Source organism: Gymnoscopelus braueri (assembly GCF_963280865.1).
Source record: "Gymnoscopelus braueri genome assembly, chromosome: 24".
Classification (NCBI taxonomy): domain Eukaryota; kingdom Metazoa; phylum Chordata; class Actinopteri; order Myctophiformes; family Myctophidae; genus Gymnoscopelus; species Gymnoscopelus braueri.
The window spans coordinates 4,917,711-4,939,603 of NC_137626.1; the positions used below are offsets into that span (position 1 = coordinate 4,917,711).

Consider the following 21,893-nt stretch of genomic DNA (forward strand, 5'->3'; position numbering starts at 1 on the left):
AGACGTCCAATCAGAGTTTAGGACCAATGTGGTCACTGTGATGTACTATACACAAAAACCCAGAGTGTGCAAAAACCCAACTCTGAAAGTGTACAAATAAAAAACTAATTGAAGGGAACATTTGTATGTACTATGTTTACACTCTTAACACATTGATTGCCAATATATTAAACATAGTTTTCTATCCCCTTGCCAGCGTATAATTACCTCAATCCGATAAGGATAAGGATAATTCCTTTTAACAGGACGTTCATGAAAGTCCTCGCGGGCTTGTTTCCAATGAGGGCCTGTGAGCAATTAGGGGTTAAGAGTCTTGCTCAGGGACAAATTTCATTTCATCGACACATATGCTGGCGTGGCCTGGAATCGTACCTGGGGCAACCAGGGCCTCTGGCTCCCTAGGCGGGCTCACTAACCACTCAGCTATGGCCGCCCGATGATATTTAAAACGCTGTGGAACCGACATTGTGTCCCAAAAACATAAACAAAATAGTCCCCGTGGGTTAGCGGAGGGATCTGTGTATCCATAGGAACGACAACGTTCCAACCGCGATCCGCCATTTTGGGGCTTCGGCCCGCTGAAAACTAGTGGTTTTCAATGCAAAAAAAAAATAACTGAGTTACAGCTGTTTTTCTGAAGATCCCATCGCTGGGATGATTGGATGTGACGTTTTTTTGCGATGACATCACATCCACATTCTACTTCTCTGAGTGACGATCGATCATTCCAAAGCTGTGTAAGGTCGCCCCTTGTGGAATTTAAAAATAAATAAATGAAAGAACGCATCAATGCTATCTTGGCCATCAATGTGTTAAGAGTGAAATTAGCCTTCTGTATTTTACAGCGCATGGAGCTAAGGCAAGCGTTGTAACGTTCGTAGATTAGACATAGATTGTCTGTGCGTCAATAAGCGTTCACTCTCTACCGTGTGAAACCATGTAGAGACTCGTTTGTGCTGGCGTCCAAGAAGAAGCCAAACGTTTTGGATTCTCCACGTATCTCCACGACCGCTAACTTTGAGTAACCGATTGCCACCTTTCCCAGTGCATGTGGGCTTTGGTGCTACTGTGATAAGGAAGAGAACGTCTTGGGGGCTGCCACTTATCGTAGAGGTTATGTTTTAGAGATGGCGTCGCTGAGCGGAGGAGAGTCTCGGTCCAGGGAGTCCGAACTGGGTTCTTCGAGGCCATCGTCTGGGACGTGCGGCGTAGAGCGCCTCCTGGTGGCCAGCCTGTAGAGTCCCGCCAGGAGGAAGACCACGGCGATGGCGGCAAAGTAGCAGCCGTAGATGAGGAACTGTAACACATAAAACAAAGTATCAGCAGGCAGCCGTACATGAGGAACTGCAGGCAAAGAAGAGAGGGAATTCTAAGAAGAGAGGGAATTCTCTCTTTTGGATTTCTCATTTTGTTTGCCCTGCGATGTGCATGAAAGAACTGCATGACAACATCTTCCCCCGGTTCTTTACACTAGCAAACACACACACCCCTCAGAACACATGCACCACATCCACCTTAATGTTTCTTTAAACGCATTGACACAGCAGCAGCAGCAGCAGCAATGAATGTGCGTAATGATTCATCTGTACACTGAGGAAGGCTCCGGCCAAAACGTCCGCTGCTGCTACATTGACTAAAAGAGCCTGAGAAAGACTTCTTTTTTTTTTGAGCCTGAGAAAGACTTTAATAAAGTTGTTTGTTTTGTTCCGTAAATCGACTTTGCGTACTATGAAAAGCGCTAGATAAGTGTGATTATCTAGCGTATTATTATTATTATTACTAGATGTCAGGGCCACTTTGCGGCCCTCACATCTAGTTTAACAAATACAGGTCAAGAGACCCAAAACGCCAAAGCCTGGTGTCAGGAGATGCTTCGCACACAGACACTATTGCAGCGCTCTAATTCATCATATTCTTCGAACATTTCCTTTGTCATCCCTTCTAAATAGTCAATTTCCTTTGGCTGTGGCATGTCCTTGTAGTTGGCTTTTTTTGTGGTCCTTTTACGCTTTACCCTCTTGCTTTTACAGCGTGTTGCGTTTAGATGTTCTCCTGCACCAAGGAAACACTTACGCTTGGCGTTTCGGGTCCGACGGCCCAGAGATAGTTTTCTTTTCCGTGGCATGGCTCTGTAAGAGATATTTCTGAACCATGACGGCGACCTGGCCTAATTATAGCTCTGCACACACGTCATGCGAAGTCCGGCCTCTCTGGCCTCTCCTCTCCTCTCTGCTCCTCTCCTCCCTCCCCGCTTTGCTTTGCGGCCCTAACCTTTAGTCACATCCTCCCAACCTCGGTCATGTGATAAAGAGGTCAGACTTCCTGTATCTGGTTGCTATAGTAAGATTATTATAAGCCTGCAGAGTCTCACCTGGGTAAAGACGTCCAGGCCTAAGCCAGCAGAGTCCACCACCACCAAGGTGAGCAGCGACTGCAGCAGCAGAGCCACGAAGGTGTTCACTCCAAACACCAGGGCGTAGCGCTGCATGCTCAAGCTAGCCGCTATCTGGTATCTGCAGGGGAAAAAAAACAAAAACAAGAGGACGTAATGTCAGATTGGGATCAGTAGTGATCAACCTGTCTGGATTTATTAATTAAACCATTTAGATCTGAGGCAGAGTTTTAAAAAAGATCTGAAAAACGTTTAAAAAACATTTATTTTTAATTATGACCTGGAACGCATCTGTGTCACTTTAGATCTCTTTGGCTATTCAAAAATAGCAGATATACAAGCTCATAGCGCAGCACCGAGTGCCACGCTATGAGCTTGTAGATCTGCTATTTTTGAAAAATCTTGAAAAATCTTTTTTCTTTTAAAAAACTGTTAGGATTTAGAAAACATTTTTAAGAATCGTTAAGTGCAAAACTGTTACTTTTCAGGATTAAATAGCACAAGTAGCAGATCTACAAGCTAAAAAATGCGGCGCGATCTGCTGCTTTTGTTGCTTTTGTGTGACGCTGTATATGGATAAAATCAGACATTCATTTACAAAAAAACACAAAACGTTAGAGAGGTTTCTGCCCGACAACGAATATAGCAAAAATGACAGAGGCTTTCCCAGCTTGAAAGGTATAACGGCGTATAGGTGTAACAGGTCTAAATGGGTTAAATGTATTTTATTTTTGCTATACACCATTAGCTAAACGATTTAACAATCGGAAGAACATATTTCCAAAACATCTGCTACAGTAAATGTGAGTTGTAACGGTGCCCTACTTACAACACAAAACAAAACACTGCCGTTTGATAATTCAACAAGCACTTGGTGCCGCGCTATGAGCTTGTATATCTGCTATTTTTGAATAGCCAAAGTGTAAAATAATGCTTTTTTTAGCTAAAATCAAAAAATGACACAGACACGTTCCCTGGTCTTAAAGGTTCGATGACATTCATTTTCACTTTTTTTTATTTTCAATGTTTTATTTGGGGTTTTATGACCTCAATTACACCCAAAAAACCTGAACTTTGAATATTCAGTGGATTTTCTGTGGTCTGGGGTTTTCTGAATAATTAGGCTGAAAAGTAATCTGAGCTTGGCCCTTCGACAGTGAGGTCACAGTCGCTTAATCCCGCCCACTCTCCTCCTCGCCCCTCCCCTCCCCTATCCTTTCCTTTGGGGGGGGGGGCGGAGCAGAGGCGATGATTGACAGGCAAAATCCCTCACCAGCGACACCCGCAGGCAAAGATTTCTTTTTTCATTGCAGTTGAAAAGGCTTTAGAAATGTGAGAGAAAAACACCTGCCATTGATCACTGGAATGGAATTTTCACTTAAAACTTTTTGTACACTTTTGAAGGACCAGGACAAAGACTTTGAATGTGGTGTAAAAGTGAATGTCATTAAACCTTTAATGTGCTGAACTGAAGACCACATGGGTGGAGAGAGGGTTGTATTGTGTTAACTCACGTGGCGATGGTGATGAGCAGCATGTACGTGGCCCTGAAGAGGACGTAGGAGCCGTAGCACACCCAGATGTTCCTCACCAGGTCCATGACGTAGACCGAGGCGGCCATGACCACAGAGAACACGCACAGGGCCAGCTCCCCCCACACGGCCCAGGACACCTGCACGTAGCCCACAGCGAACGCCGCCAACGCCCCTGTGGAGAGAGCAAGGACAAAAACCTCGGTTACTACTAGGGCTGCACGATTCTTGCTCAAATGTGAATCACGATTTTCCTCCATAAGAATTGAGATCACGATTCTCACACAATTCTCTTGTAAATATAAAAATATTAAGCAAAAAAAAAAAGAAAAACTTTTTTTTTTATTGAAAAAGAAATCGTCATTATTCAAAATCGAGATCGCATAGGTGTCTGAATCGAGATCACGATCTTTTTTCAATTAATCGTGCAGCACTAGTTACTACAGCCATAGGTCTGCTGTATACAAAGTGATTCTCAACCCGGGGGTCCACAAATGATTAGCTTAAAGGTATAGTAGGCAACATTAAGCCTATATTTGAAAAATACCTCTATATATATATATTTAGCATTTTTTCCCCTCTATCAGCCACTATATAATGATGCTGGGGTGTTTTCCTGCATTGAAAAACACTCCTCTTTCTGAAATCCGTATTTTCCCTACTATTTAGGTTACACATCCGGGTATCCGGTGCGTAAATTCACGCACGCATGTGCGCATCCGTGCGCGTCCGTGTCCGTGTGAACTTTTTACTTTCGGTTTTAAAATGCTCTCAAACTTCGTTTTTTAGGCACATAATTTACTTTTAAAAAAGCGTTTGGATAGAATTTAGTTGTTTAACTTCATATATGTGGTAAATTTGTCACGAAAGAGCCTATTTAAAAATAAAAATTCAGAGAACCGACAGGGGCTGGCAGTTCCGCGAATTGTATCCGAATAAAGTAACCTATATTCGGCATGGCCCGTTTAGAAGTCTGCTTACTCTATGGAAGTCCTCCGTGCGTCACCCCCTGGTGGTCGGGGAAACGAACTGCTGGATTTTTTTCCTTTGTTTATCTCTGAATCGCCTACAATCCCTTTAACTCATTGCCTGCCACCGACAAGATTTCGCGTTTTTCCTTAGGTATTTAACCATATTTTATATTTTGGCTGTACAAAAATAGCAGATATAGAGCACCGAAGTCTGACGTAATGAACACATCCTACCTGGTTCGCGGTTTTCCACCCCCGTTCTGAATTCCCATAGACGTGTTTAATATCGCGTCAAATAAGAACTGTGTTCCAAAAATAAACAAAATGATCCCGGCGGTTTGACTCTTATGGATATGAAGCATCAACTGACGGTGAGAAAACGATAATGTTACTTCCGACGAATTGGTTAAATGTTCGCTGTATCAAATATAAGTGACTGACTATCATAAACGATACAGAACCTCCTCCCTGATAATATCGCCAAGACAGTTTGTTTATTTTTGGACCACAATTCTTATATGAGACGATTCTATGATGACACAATGTTATTCTCCATAGAGAAATTACTTTACGAACCATGGGATGAACGAGTGACGTCAGGACTTCTGTACTCTATACAAGTTCATACCGTTATTTATTTTTACTGAAAAATGAAAATTGAATATATATTTCCACAATGGAAACAAACAAGTCCCCTTGACTGGTTTTGTGTCTTTTTTTGTGTCTGGTTTTGTGCCTTCTAGCCTTATTGTCTAACTGTACCTCGTGCCGTTTACATTTCTAATCAGACTAATAAAGTATTCAATCAATCAATCAATCAAAAGACACGTAGCCTCCAGTGTTCATTTTGATTTAGTTATACCATTTTGAATAAAATGTCATTTAATTTTAGTCATATTTTAGTCATCTGAGAAGTTGGTCGACTAAATGTAATACGATTTTATTCAACTAAATCTACAGTTGATTGTCGACAAAAAAATATTTTTCCGGCCGTCATGGCGTCGATATGACTGATGATTTTACACCTGGTTGCACTCTGAAAATAGCAGATCTACAAGCTCGCGACGCGTTGTGAGCTTGCAGATCTGCTATTTTCAGAGCGCAACACCCGAGTGCAACCAAACATAAAAAGCTGACTTGTCTTGTAGTTCTACTGGATCTCTCCCTCACTAACATTTTAGTTATTTCGTTTTTTTTTATTAAATTACGTTTCTTACGTTCTTGGCAGTGAATGAGTTGTTAACCCATTAAGACCTGAGGCGATTCTTTAAAAAAAATCTAAATCTCAACCGTTTTTTGAAAAAAATATGGAAAATATTTTTTCAACATTTTTCAAAAATAGCAGATCTACAAGCTCGTAGCGCGGCACTCGGTGCCGCGCTATGAGCTTGTAGATCTGCTATTTTTGAATAGCCAAAAGAAATCTTAAAATGAGACGCAGATGCGTCCCCGGTCTTAATGGGTTAATTGGGTTAAATGACAACGGGGACACGTGTAGGCCTCACCTAGCAGCGTGGCGAGCGTCTCCACGTAGCCGTTGTAGATGTCGGAGTGCTGCGAGGGCAGGACCTCCTCCCACAGGGCCTGGGCGTAGTTGAGCACCTGGAAGTAGCCGCAGGTGGACAGGGCCCACCACGCCGACCAGGCCAGCAGGGGGCGACTCGAGTAGCACTGGAGGAAGTCCTCCCACAGGAGGCGGAGCACGTCCACCAGCCTGCCGCCGCCGCCGTGGTGTTGTCTCCCTCTAGTGGCCTGGCTGGTGTTGGGGACCTGGGGGGGGGGGACAGGACTCAGTCAAAACAAGCCAGATAATAATGATGATAATAACTTTATTTAACCCATTAAGATCGGGAACCCATCGGTGAGATTTGTTTGGCTATTCAAAGATAGCAGATCTACAAGCTCGTAGCGCGGCACCAAGGCCCGATACGAGCTTGTAGATCTGCTATTTTGGGGGGAAATTGTGAAATGTGTGCAAATCTTTGAATATAAATATATATATATTTTTAAAGCAAACATTTGTAACTCAGATCTTTGCTTCTGGGGGGACTCTACAAATGTCTTCTGAATTCTACAGTTTCTTGAAAAACGTATGTTTCTATATCAGTGGTTCTCAAGGAACCCCCAAAATTATATGTATTTGGCCGTGGACCCCCCATGTCAAAGTGTTTTGTTCCAAAGACCCCCAGAAGAAGATTTTTGTTAAAAATGTTCGCTTAAAAATATATATATATTATATATATATATATATATATATATATATATATATATATATATATATATATATATATATATATATATATATATATATATATATATATATATATATATATATATATAAATTCAAAGATTTGACACATTTTCACGATTTATTTAAAAAAAAATAGCAGATCTACAAGCTCATAGTGCAGCACTTGGTGGCGCTGTAGATCTGCTTTTTTTGCTTGGAATCGCTTGCAAGGTTGGTTATAGACGAATGAATGAATGATTTTATTTTTTTTACTTAAGTTGAGTAAATGTACTTAGTTACTTTACACCTCTGCGCCACACCTACCTACAGTAGCCTGGAATCCAGACTGATTCCCTATGTTCAGAATATTCTTTTTTCTCACAAAACAAAACGCAGAACGTAGCAATCAGTCTGGATTCCAGGCTAACACCTACCATCAGCTCCCAGTACTTACTAGACGGATGATTTGAAATTCTTAATTTATGGTCGATTAAAACAGTGGTTCACAAAGTGGGGTCCGGGAACCCCCAGGGATCCTCGAAGGGGTTTCAGGGGGGTCCCAGGCAAAATGAGTTGATATAGCATCATAAACAATTGAACCACTTTAACCCTATTTTATACTGGGCTATTATAGATTTTTTTCTTTTACAAAAAAAAACATAATTTTTAACACACATTTTCTCTTATGGGGGTCACTGGCACAGAATATTTTCAGATGGGGGTCCTCGGCTAAATACATATCAATGTTGGCGTCCTCGACATGAAAAGGTTTGAGAACCACTACTAGAACAATTATAACAGGAAGGCGCTTAATAAGCATACATAAATAAAAGAAAGCAGCATCAAAAACCATTGGTCAGGATTTGCTTAGCATCAGTGATGATATTATTGACAACATCCTCATGAAGCTACCAAGTGATACCGGACACTCCTTACTAGGTCTGTCACAATTATTACATCATTGCCTAATCTACAAGCTCACAACGTGTTGTAAGCTTGTAGATCAGCTATTTCTGCAATTTTTTGTACATTTTTTAAAAAGTATAACATTATTATATATGTCAGTAATGCCTGACGTAATATTATTTACGTTAGTTGTCATATCTACCCTGTGTGCATTTTTTTATTATGAAGCCTAAAAGGCAAACAGAAAATAGGTTTTTATTCATATGTTCCAATGTCCAATGCCAAAAAACACCCTTAAATAGTTAATCACAATTATTTGAGTGACAATTAATTGTCAACTTAAGGAGTAGTTCAACCAAAAAAGGACTCATTTTCTCAAACGCCGGTCATCAAATGAATGGCTCAGGAATTCTCCATGAATTCATACAAGGCTTCATGGGGTTTGTAATTGATAGAAAATGTGTCACTTGTTTGGTTGAACTACATAAAATTTACTCGTCACGGGCATGACACTCATACACATACATAACGAAGCTGAGCATGGCTTCAACTTCTTTTCCCCAAACTCCACTGATGCTGCGAAGCATCAATTAAACCATATGTTTTTGTTTCACCATTTGTTTCCCCTTCTCTTTCTCTCCCCACTTCCGTTCCGGAAAGGAAGAAAAACTTGTTCTTGCCGCCATCGGTTCACTGTGCTATTCAACCCTTCAGTGACGCAGTGGTTGTTTGAGCAACACTTTTAACCCATTAAAACCGGGGACGCATCTGTGTAACCACTTAAACCATTAGTTTATACTTTCACTATGATCTACAAGCTTCACTTTCACTATGATCATACTTTCACTATGATCATACTTTCACTATGATCTACAAGCTTCATACTTTCATTATGATCTACAAGCTCATGGTGCCGCGCTATGAGCTTGTAGATCTGCTATTTTTGAAAAATCTTGACAATTTGTGCAAATCTTTGAATATATATTTTTTTAAAGCAACCGTTATTTAACTCAGATCTTTCCTTCTGGGGGTCCCTGGAACAACATATTTTGAGATGGGGGTCCGCCCCAATTTTTTTTTTTTGTGGGGGTCCTTGAAGTTTAATCACCACTGATATAGCAAGAGAAGTGTTTTCAGAAAACTGTGATGATTTATAAGACATTTGTAGAATCGTATCTCAGTTCTTAATGGGTTAACTGTGACTCGGCAGCAATGTAGCTGGCGGTCAGGCCTGGTTTTTGCTGTACATAGTATTTGCTACGTTTATGATGATATAGTGCACTTGCACTATATTGTTTTGTCTACTCTGAGCACACCACACCAGGCCACATTTCAAATCAAACGTGTCATAAGAACTGTCCACGTTAATAAAACATGATTGATTACACACAAAGTGGTTCATTCTCAGAGAACGACGACGGTTAACAGTGTTTCCCTTGTGCTTCTTCCGTTGTGTGTGTGTGTGTCCTTCGGTCAGCTTCATCTACATTCCTATATCTTGGGCAACTGTAACCGAAATTTAACAAGCAACTTCCTGAAGAAGCAATGGAGCAACTGGTTTTGACCTCGCGGAGATTTTGCAAGAGCTTCCAGTGTCGTCACTCTGATGATGTGTCAACCAGCAAGCATGCGATGTCATTGAACTGCATAATGAACGAGCGGGTACAAAGTGAGAAAAAAAAATCCTTAAGAGCTTTTGAGCTGCCGATAGTGCCTAAAAAAGGGGTCTTAACCATTTTCAGCCCATGGACCCCCTAGTTGAGAGAGAGATGAAGCAGGGACCCCCACTATATTGTATAAAATTCGGTTTCAGATTAAACTTTTTTTTGTTTACTTGGTCTGCTCTTTTTTCCCCCCACTACACCTATACTTCTTTGCCAAAAAATAGCCGTGTGTGTGTCTATGCTATTTTTTGGCTAAAGTTCTCTTCAGAATAGGGATGCTAGGGTTCAAGTGGTTAAGGAAGAAAACAATATATCACACAAAGATTTTGGCGGACCCCCTGTAGTAATTCTGAGGACCCCCTAGGGGTCCCGGACCCCCTGTTGAAGACCCCTGGCCTAAAATGCTGGAATGCCAATCCGATACCCCGTAATTTATCACATAATGATATTTAATTTACAGTCATATTTTGATTGCTTCAGTTGATGTTGCACGACTGTTTCATACTCTTACTCTACTATTTACATTATCATTTGTAGCTGCACATTAACAATTATTAATGGCATTTTTATTTATTCCTAGATCACCGGTTCTCAAACCTTTTAATGTCAAGGACCCCCATAACTCTGGGAGTGTACAAATGGAACCAAATGGACCCGTAAGTCCATTTGTATGGATGGGTCTCCGGTAAATATTTCAAAGGATTTTCCCCTCCAAAAAAAGGGAAAAAGCAACATTAAGATTTTCCAGGAGGAAAATCTATAATTTTTCAAAATGAATTCATAAAAATCAAAAGGAATTCCATGAAAAAAAATACAATAAACTTAGGAAGCAGTGAAAATATCAAAATATCACTTTTTAACACATTGAGTGCCAGGTTTTTTTTAAAACAGGGTACAGTCAGTGCCTGGATTTTTAACAATTTTTGAACCTTTTTCAAGTAGTCACAAAATATTTTCAGTGATCACCGTCCTCACGGTGATTCCCTCATTACACACATAGAGGTCTCGTACAATCGGGGGGGAAAAATTAAAAACATTCGGTAATCCGTTCCACAGTTGCAGCCAGTTGAAAATAGTCGAAAATAGTCAAAAATACATAATAAAAAGAAAAAGTACACAGGAGCCGAGATACAGGCTTTTGAAGTCATAAGTTAACCAGGAAGTGGATTGGAGTCTAAATCTTCGAAAAATTATATCTCCTGGTGCTGTGAAGGAAAAAAATATATATATATTAAAAAAAATCCAAAAACGGTCATATCCGTTTTTGGCACACAACGCGCCATGCGGACCGTTTTTGGCACTCAATGGGTTAAACAAACGAGTCACTCACCGCCGTCACGCCGTCCTCTAGACTCAGAGGCACTTTACTCTCCTCGTCCTCCGCGTGGCCCCCGGGGCCCCGAGGCTCCGCCCCCTCGCCCGTCCCCGGGGGGCCCTTGTGGAAGAACAAGCTCTGGCTGGCCACGGGCAGGAACCAGGGCGCCAGGAAGGCTGTGGCGGCCGACGCCAGGGTGAGGACGACCAGGTAGTACAGAGGAACGTGGAGCACGGACACCAGCACCTGTCCAGAGAGGAGGGCTGTCAACTTTTCCTCAGAAATTATATTTCAATATACTTAAAAAACTTAGAAAACTTAAAAATTGGCAGATATTCGAATATATTCGAACATTATTATTATTATTATTATAAAAAAATATGTTTTAAAAAAAAAATATATATATATGTATATATATTTTTTTGTTGACAGAAACAATACAAAAAACTATATATTTTTTTGTTGACAGAAACAATACAAAAAACTATGTATCGAGTGCTCGGATCTAGTGCTGCACGATTCTTGCTCAAATGTGAATCACGATTTTCCTCCATAAGAATTGAGATCGGGATTCTCACACGATTCTCACACAATTATCTTGGAAATATAAAAACATTAAGCAAAAAAAAAAAAAAAGTAATTGAAAAAAAAAAAATCGCCATAATTTAAAATCGAGATTGCATAGGTGTCTGAATCGAGATCACGAACTCTTTTTGATTAATTGTGCAGCACTACTCGGATCCAATAAAACATATTTTGTTTGTTTTTATAACTTGATTTGTTTTTTGTATTGTCCCTGTCAAATAAACATAACAAATAAATATATATATATTTTTTTAAATATTTGAATATACATTTTTATATTCGAATATACATATTTTCCCCATATTCGAGGAATATTGGAAATTCGAATATTAATTCACCAGCCCTACCAGAGAGGAGGGGGGGGGACGACAGTAACACATTTAGACCTGAGGGCCGATTGGCTCTATGCACAGCAGCCGTATCGGAAATAAATTGGTTATTTACTTCCTTACTTCCTTCACAGGTGTTACCAATGCTTCTAATGAAGGCTCCGTTCCATTTCGTGTAGCACTAGTGGTTCTCAAACTTTTTTTCGATTTCAAGGACCCCCATAACTCTGAGAGTGTACAAATGGAACCAATGTTCAATGTTACATTCCAAAATGGCCGCTGTGTGAATATGGTCTATTCCATAGACATATAAAGGTAGACGCCTCGTTCGGCTCTGAAGCGTTCGTATCTCGGGCGCGCTTCCTGCTTCTGCAGGGCTGTCGTGTGCGTCACAGAAGCGGAAGTTCGGTAGGCCAATCAGAGGCAGGTGGGGGCGGGTCTTTTTGTAACCCAGCTCTTAACCCTTTGAGAGGCAGCAGCTGTGCGCAGCATCTAGTTAGTTGGAACTTGGCAAACTCCACACTCTATTTGTGAAATTCAAATAAGAGACATGGTCCTTTTTCATATCAAGGTCCATTATTTATTCAATTTTAATCTGTTTTGTTGCCGGCAGCTTTTTAGACTCAGCTGGAGGCAATTACAGTAGTTTGGACTCCACCATGTCAAGGGGTAGATTAACAAATAATACAAATACATAAATATTTACCCTAATAACATATATTAAAACCCCATGAACTACACCAGGGGTCTTCAACGTTTTCAGCCCAAGGACCCCCTAGTTGAGACAGATGAAGCAGGGACCCCTCTATATTGTATAAAATTGTATTTCAGATTAAACTTTTTGTTTACTTGGTCTGCTCTTTTTTCCCTCTACACCTATAGCTCTTTGCCAAAAATAGCAGATCTACAATCTCACAACGCCTCGCAGCGCGAGGCGTTGTGAGCTTGTAGATCTGCTATTTTTGGCTAAAGTTCTCTTCAGAATAGGGATGCTAGGGTTCAAGTTAAGGAAAAAAAGTATATCACACAAAGATTTGGCAGTAACTCTGAGGACCCCCTAGGGGTCCCGGACCCCCTGTTGAAGACCCCTGAACTACACCATTAATGATCCCACTACAACGTTTTGTTTTTGTTTTTCGGAAACTTAACTTCGGTCGATTATTTGTCCCCTTCAATAATATCAATTGGTATTGTGTTTTATATAATTTTTTTATCCTTGAATAGCCACCTTTACAACGACTACGGTACAGCTTGGACTGATCGGGCATTCGTGGAATGAGCAACACAGCTAAACGTGTGGGCAGCGCCCCTCAAACATTTGCCAAAATCCCCCCAATATGCTTCTGTCGGTAATCACTCTCGTTTCGAGCGACCTGCCAGCACACACCTGCCCTTCCGAGAGGTGTGTGCCAGTCACAGGTGTGTGTGAGCTGAACTTTGTTGAGTTTGTGTTGATGCTCCAAGCGGCAACACTGCCCCCATGGAAAGACGCCACGTTTGTCCCTTCAGGATAAGGCCTGCGCAATAGGGCAAGTGGAAGCTGGTGTTCCGTTACGCAGATTACAAATGATTTGGTGTCAGCCCTGGTACCATTTGCAGGCAGGTGTGTGCCAGTCACGGGTGTGTGACTGGCAACCTGAGCATGGGGTCCTGCAACTTTGACCGACGTCTGTCTTTGGTACCGTTGTGTCTTCACCAGTCTCACAGACGTGAAAGTCTCACTTGGTCCTAAGTTTGTAAATGGTACCAGGGCGGACACCAAATAACGCTGCCACTATGCGTAACGGAACACCAGCTTCCACTTGCCGTATTGCACGGGCCTTATACTGAAGGGACAAACGTGGCACCTTTCCATGGGAGCATTGGAAATACTCCAGTAAAGTAAAAATACCTCAAAATTGTATTGAGTGCCATTGACGCGTTTCACGTGTTTTACCGCAATGGCGCAAAATGCAGCGTTTCACGTGTTTTTCAGAACCCAAGATATCATCATTTGAAGATTTGCTGCTCCATTCACTTCTTGTTTAACTTATTACTGAAAAAGGCTGCATCTCGGCTCCTGAGCACTTTGGTCCAATGACCTCGTTGACATTTGAGAAACCACACAGTGCAACCGTCAGTGATTAGCACCCATCAGGGGATCCATTATACTGGAGATACATTTTCTGTGACTACTTGAAAAAGGTATAAGAAAATAGAAAAAAATTGCTGGTACCGTTCGCAATTATTTTTTTATTTCATTGGCACTGAATGAGTTAAAGGTAGGGTAAGTGATTTGCTTTGGTTAAAATAAGTGTTAAATAGCTCTATATTCTGATAGTACTCATTGCTATAGAGTGTTTGTTCAGTAAAAGGAGTCTCCTTGTCTCTCCAGCTCTTTATTAAACAGAAAATGCATTTTCGTTTCAGTTTCAGTTTCATTTCCAATTTTTATCCAATCAGGACAGAGAACTCAATCAGGATACAGATTAAACAAGTGAAATGGGAAGTGATGACACTAAGAAATGAGCAGGCAAAATTGGAACTGGAACACTATACAAATTAAGCTTAAAAATGGGTACTTTCTCCTGATTGGCTGAGATTTTGACACCTACCGAAAAATGTATTTTCTGTTTATTAAAGAGCTGGAGAGACGGGGAGACTCCTGTTACTGAACAAACACTCTATAGCAATGATTACTATCAGAATATAGTATTTTAACCTTTTAACAAAATACTTTTTTGTTTTAACCCATTGATACCTGGAACGCATCTGTGTCACTTCAGATTTCTTAGGCTATTCAAAAATAGCAGATCTACAAGCTCATAGCGCGGCACCGAGTGCCGCGCTACGAGCTTGTAGATCTGCTATTTTTGAAAAATCGAGGGAAAAAAAAATTGTTTTTTTTTTTCAAAAAATTGTTAGGATTTAGAAGACATTTCTAGAATCTTCTCAGGTCTTAATGGGTTAACCCAAAAATATCACTTACCCTACCTTTAAGTTTACTCAGTTACTTTACACCACTGTGTTGGGAACCCTGCTTCATTCATTGTCCCACCAACTGCGCTGTAACCGTACCTGCCCCAGCAGGGAGCCCGCGGCCGAGCCCAGCAGCGAGACGCCGCGGCAGTAGCCCGTCACCCTCTGGTAGCGGGCGGGCTCCACCGCGCTGTAGACGTAGGAGTAGTAGGCCACGTCGGCCGCCGTGGCCAGGCCGAAGAACAGCTCCAGCAGCTGCATGGCGGCCACGCCCCGGGCCGCCAGCAGCAGCGAGTAGGTGGCCACCAGGCTGGCCGCCTGCAGCAGCAGGACGGGCCGGTAGCACAGGAAGTCCGTGGCCAGGAACACGGGGAACAGCAGCGCCAGGTAGGAGTACGTCCATACCGGGTAGATCTCGTTCACAACCTGGGAAAAAAGGGTGAAAGAAACAACAGGGGATTTGAATTAATTCCTCGGGGTGGGTGAGAGAGCGAATATGAGCTCGACAGGACTCGTTTATGCGTGATCCCAAAACCTACACCACTTGTGCAAGGACGCGCTGCGATTGGCCAATACGCTTGTGCAAGGACGCGCTGTGATTGGCCAGCAGTGGTGGAAAGTAACTAAGTACATTTACTTAAGTACTGTACTTAAGTACAATTTTGAGGTATTTGTACTTTACTTGAGTATTTCCAATTTCCAATACTTTTTACTTCTACTCCACTACATCTCAGAGGCAAATGTTGTACTTTTACTCCACTACAATTATTTGAAAACTTTAGTTACTAGTTACTTTTCAGATATAAACTATGATATATGAACCACTTCAGCCCTATTTTATACATAGGCTATTTGAAAATAGCAGATCTACAAGCTCACAACGCGTCGCATCGCGACGCGTTGTGAGCTTGTAGATCGGCTATTTTCAAATATTTAGTACTTTTACTTTTGGTACTTTAAGTACATTTTGATGCCAATACTTTTGTACTTTTACTCAAGTACATTTTTAATTCTGGACTTTTACTTGTAACAGAGTATTTTTATATTGCAGTATTGATACTTTTACTTAAGTAAAGAATTTGAGTACTTTTTCCACCACTGTTGGCCAGTAGCCACTTTGAGTGGCAGTTGGGGCAAGCGCTCTCGCCAAAACATGATTTACTATTCTGTCCCTATCGGTACATGACTCGGGCGGCGCCGAGTCGGCCCAAGCGAACCATGCGGTCAAAAACCATACAGGCTCAAAAAATAGCCTGTAGTTGTTATAGGCAGAGGCACTTCCGCGTTGGCTACAGAAGGGGGGCGTGGTTATAGCACAAGTTGTATAGGCTTTAGTATGTCGCCTCACTTATAGGTAAAAAAGTAAATTTGGGGGCGGCCGTAGATTAGTGTGGCGGTTCTCTAAGTGGGGTCCGGGGACCCCCAGGGGTCCTTGAGGGGTCCCCAGAAAGATTTGTGATAGTTAGGAACCAAATGGACCCTAATGTGGCTGTAACTCTGAGTGTACAAATAGAACCAAATGGACCCGAGTTAAATTAACATTGATTTTACAATATAAATGGCAGTGCCAGAGATAGAAATGCCATTAAATGGGGGTCCGTAGCCTAATGCATGTCAAACTGGGGGTCCTTGAAATTAAAATGGTTGAAAAATCACTGCTAGAGCCGTAAAAACCTTCTCTTATGGGGCACTTCATTATTTGGGGATTAACGATTTCTAGGGCTCCGACGACATTCCTTGAAGGATTACCCTGGCCTGGGTAGATCCTGTGTGTGAAGAACTGCACACAGAAACATCACCAACTCTGGCTAAAATGGACGGATGAGGACATGAGAAGACATTTGACCTCCAAGTCCCAACGCAGTGCAGGACTGACTTACTTGGACAACACATGTTAAATAGCTCTATATTCTGATAGTAATCATTGCTGTATGCGTATGGAGTGTGTGTGTTGAGTAATGGGTCTCCCAATCGCTCTAGCTCTTCATATAAATACACAAAATACATTGTTAGGTGGAAAAAGTACTCAAATGTTTTACTTAAGTAAAAGTATCAATAATACTGCAATGCAGGTATACTCTCTTACAACTAAAAGTCCGGTAATCAAAATTTACTTGAGTAAAAGTACAAAAGTATTGGCATCAAAATATACTTTAAGTACCTAAAGTGAAAGTACTCGTTATGCAGAATGTCCCGTTTCACAAGTTATCATTGTGTCTAAAATATATCTAAAATGTATAAAAGGTTTTAAAATAGCAGATTTACAAGCTCACAACGTGTCGCATCGTGAGACCTCTTATCTCCGTTTTTTTTGGTAATTTAAATGAATGCCGTACTTTGCCATTCAATGTATGTCACACAAAAGTAGCGAAAATAGCCGACCTACAAGCTCAAAAATGCGACACGTTTTGAGCTTGTAGATCTGCTACTATTTGCCATGTTTTAATTGGAATTCTGAAAAGTAACATTTTTATTTAATTTCCAATGCATTTAGATACATTTAACTTTATATTTAATATATTTACCTTTATGAACTTAAATACAAATACATTAAAAGACATAAAAAAGACAATAGAAATGTAATACTAGTCATTAAGCTACTAATATAGACTGAAGTAATTAAAGCGGGTTATGTTTGCATGTTAGGAATTGTAACCGCTGAAATCATTGAGATCGTTGAGGGGTTCTCTCTCCTGTCTGAATGACATTGGTAACCCACCTGAAAGTGTATAATATACTAGTATGTTCTGTTTACTAAAGAGCTGCGGAGACCCCTGTTACTGAACAAACACAATATAGAGCTTTAACCTCATTCTTAACAAGACACTTTTTTTGTTATTAAAATATATCACGTACAGCACCTTTATTCTCAGTTCTTCGAGCACTGCCTGATCCAATAATATAAATGTACATCTAATAACAAATGCATACATTTATATTCATATAATCATTTGTAATGACATTTAACGCCTTGTATTTCTACAATTGACACAAATCTCTAGAAAACCTGTGTATATTATCCAGTCATTATGGCATAAACAAGAAGCTGAAGGGTAACTGTAGGTCTGATTATGATGTATAGTTCATGTTCAAATCATTTCAAATGTATTTTTCCAAAATCAAATCAAGTATACTTTACATTACTTCAGACCTAGCCTTGGATCAAGACTAGCGTAGATGTATTTTATCAAGCCTGACTTTAAGTCAGACTCAATATAATACTAAGAAATGAAAGCAAAAGTTAGCCCGATAAAATACATCTATGAGTCTTGATCCAAGGCTACTTCAGACCATTTTCCACACCATACATTGTTTTTATTTAGTTTTCTTTGGGTTTTTTTTTTAGGAAAAACGAAATAGCCAATTTAAAATTGAGATGCCCTGACTGCTCAGGTGGTGCTCTAGCTGTAAACTTGGAGAGTGATAGTGTCCCTCTATAAATACTGTTCTTTTCATTTAGACACGCGTCGCAGAGTCTTAATAAATGTATTAGCCTTGGATCAAGACTATCATATATGTATTTTATCGATTTTTACATTTGCAAATCATAGATACTAAAGTAAAAGTCAGGCTCGATAAAATACATCTATGACAGTCTTGATCCAAGGCTATAAATGTAGTTCTTGTCCTCTCCTTATTATTATTATTATAATACCTGTGTCAGTGGGAGGTTCTTGTCCTCTCTTTATTAATTATTATTATTATTATTATTATAATAATACCTGTGTCAGTGTGAGGTTCTTGTCCTCTCCTTATTAATTATTATTATTATTGTTATTATAATACCTGTGTCAGAGTGAGGTTCTTGTCCTCTCCTTATTAATCATTATTATTATTATCAATTTAATCAATGTGTCAGAGTGAGGTTCTTGTCCTCTCCTTATTAATCATTATTATTATTATCAATTTAATCAATGTGTCAGAGTGAGGTTCTTGTCCTCTCCTTATTAATCATTATTATTATTATTATCAATTTAATACCTGTGTCAGAGTGAGATTCTTGTCCTCTCCTTATTGATCATTATTATTATTATTATCAATTTAATACCTGTGTCAGAGTGAGGTTCTTGTCCTCTCCTTATCAATCATCATTATTATTATTATTATCAATTTAATACCTGTGTCAGAGTGAGATTCTTGTCCTCTCCTTATTAATCATCATTATTATTATTATTATTATTATCAATTTAATACCTGTGTCAGAGTGAGGTTCTTGTCCTCTCCTTATTAATCATTATTATTATTATCAATTTAATACCTGTGTCAGAGTGAGGTTCTTGTCCTCTCCTTATTAATCATCATTATTATTATTATTATTATTATTATTATTATTATCAATTTAATACCTGTGTCAGAGTGAGGTTCTTGTCCTCTCCTTATTAATCATCATTATTATTATTATTATTATTATTATTATTATTATTATCAATGTAATACCTGTGTCAGAGTGAGGTTCTTGTCCTCTCCTTATTAATCATCATTATTATTATTATTATTATTATTATTATTATTATTATTATCAATTTAATACCTGTGTCAGAGTGAGGTTCTTGTCCTCTCCTTATTAATCATTATTATTATTATTATTATTATTATTATCAATTTAATACCTGTGTCAGAGTGAGGTTCTTGTCCTCTCCTTATCAATCATCATTATTATTATTATTATTATCAATTTAATACCTGTGTCAGTCAGAGTGAGGTTCTTGTCCTCTCCTTATTAATCATTATTATTATTATCAATTTAATACCTGTGTCAGAGTGAGGTTCTTGTTCTCTCATTATTAATCATTATTATTATTATTATTATTATTATTATTATTATTATTATCAATTTAATACCTGTGTCAGAGTGAGGTTCTTGTCCTCTCCTTATTAATCAATATTATTATTATTATTATTATTATCAATTTAATACCTGTGTCAGTCAGAGTGAGGTTCTTGTCCTCTCCTTATTAATCATTATTATTATTATCAATTTAATACCTGTGTCAGAGTGAGGTTCTTGTTCTCTCATTATTAATCATTATTATTATTATTATTATTATTATTATTATTATTATTATCAATTTAATACCTGTGTCAGAGTGAGGTTCTTGTCCTCTCCTTATTAATCATCATTATTATTATTATTATTATTATCAATGTAATACCTGTGTCAGAGTGAGGTTCTTGTCCTCTTCCAGGAGGAAGGCGGTGAGGAAAGGCTCGTAGGGTCTGAGGCTGGAGAAGAAGCCGTAGACACACAGCAGCACGGTGGGACACAGCCATGAAGACATGCCGGTGGGACACAGCCATGAAGACATGCCGGTGGGACACAGCCATGAAGACATGCCGGCACACAACACATTCATTCACTTCTCTGTCCTCTGTCTCTTCACCTCATCTTAGTTTCATTCACGACCTCCTCCTCCACCTTGCTCCTTCCTTGTGTTTGTAGTCCACTCCACTCCGTCTGACCCGTCCGCCGTCGCGTGGAAATGACGAGCGGACGACACGCCTCTCCTAACCGGCCAATCAAATGTAACCTCGCGTCACCAGACCCAGCGTGATCTAATATGAGAGTGACGACACTAGCGTTGACTCCTCCACTCCGTAAGAATGGAATGCGGAAATGCTCGTTCAATCTCAATGAGATAGTTCCAATGTTTGGAACTATAGCCCAAAGCGGCCCACTTTGCGGCAAGATCAAAGCGTGACGTTACTCTCTCTCTTCTACATTCCTGACCAGACTTTCCACCTCGGAGGAAAGCCTGGTATTCGTTCTCAAACTACTAACCGTGTGATCCGGTTTAGAAAAAAAGGGAAAGAAGAATGGTGGTTCCGGTAGTTGGGTCGTTGGTTCCGGCCACCTGATGACGTAGAGTTGTTTCCGCTCCGACTGGCTAATCAAATGTGACGGTTTTGTGTGAACTGTATATGACAACATAGCCCTGAAACATGACTGTCATATCATGACTAGACAGTCGTGGCGGAACTTCAACCTGGTTTTGGCACTTTCTCCATTAACAACCTGTACATCTACATAAACGTTCAGATTTCAAATAAAAAAGTAATGACCCCATGGCCACGGATGATACAATTTGAATCGGGTGGGTCTAAGTACCCGTATTTTCCGTATTGTTCAATAAAAAGCATTTTAATCCGATCAGTGACCATTTTCTTTGAATTTTCTCCGTATGCTTTCAACAACGCGACTCTATCGGTTGGGAGGTGTATTGCACGCTGATACATTATAACTCTATGAGAAAATGGCCGCCAATCGGATTAAAAATGCTTTTTATTAAACAATACGTAAGATACGGGTACTTAGACCCACCCGGTTAAAATTGAAACATCCGTGACCGTGGGGTAAGCACTTTAGATTTGAAATCTGAACGTTTAGGTAGATGCACGGGTTGTAAATGGAGAAAAAGCCAAAACCAGGTTGAAATTCAGCAATGAACGCTCGTGACAGACGACGAGCGTCATGGCTAATGGCAACACAAAGAAACCTGACCAACGTGCTCATTAGAAGCAGTGATGGAAAGTAATTAAAGCGTCAACACAACAGTCAGTCAGTCAACACACCAGAGTCTGTTTAGACGCCAGTTGGCGTGTTGCTGCCCCCCACTGTTGGTCTCGGGTACTGTCCATTGTTTCTATACAGTAACAGTACTATGTGACCTTCCTGACCTGTAGAGAACAAAACATCTAGGAGTGCAACAGTTAATCCAACTAAATCAATTTAAATTATTACAATTTTTATTTTGGGCATGTCATTACAGGCAAACAAAGAAAATAGCAGATCTACAAGCTCACAACGTGTCATGGTGAGATGCGTTTTAAGCTTAGATCAGATATTATATATCCTGAAGGGACAAATGTGGCATCTTTCCACCAGTGTTGCTGCTTGGAGCATACACAAAGTCAACAAAGTTGCAGGGTGCCAGGCCAGGCACACACCTGCCAGCACTGCAGACTTTATTATTCCACACATCCAAAATGTATTAATGTTAAGTCCTCAATGGC

The 21,893-nt window shown here is 40.1% G+C and overlaps 1 protein-coding gene across 1 annotated transcript; it reads right to left on the reverse strand.

Moving 5' to 3' along the window:
- Window positions 1–309: 309 nt before the first annotated feature.
- Window positions 310–20,315, reverse strand: LOC308080750 (thiamine transporter 1-like). The gene is made up of 7 exons (XM_080422709.1): window positions 20,036–20,315; window positions 14,982–15,308; window positions 11,026–11,256; window positions 6,401–6,665; window positions 3,907–4,099; window positions 2,372–2,513; window positions 310–1,297 (listed from the first exon to the last, which is right to left on the reverse strand). Exons 1-7 carry the CDS (start codon window positions 20,234–20,236, stop codon window positions 1,115–1,117), a joined length of 1,542 nt encoding a protein of 513 aa, XP_080278835.1. The 5' UTR covers window positions 20,237–20,315; the 3' UTR covers window positions 310–1,114.
- Window positions 20,316–21,893: the final 1,578 nt, after the last annotated feature.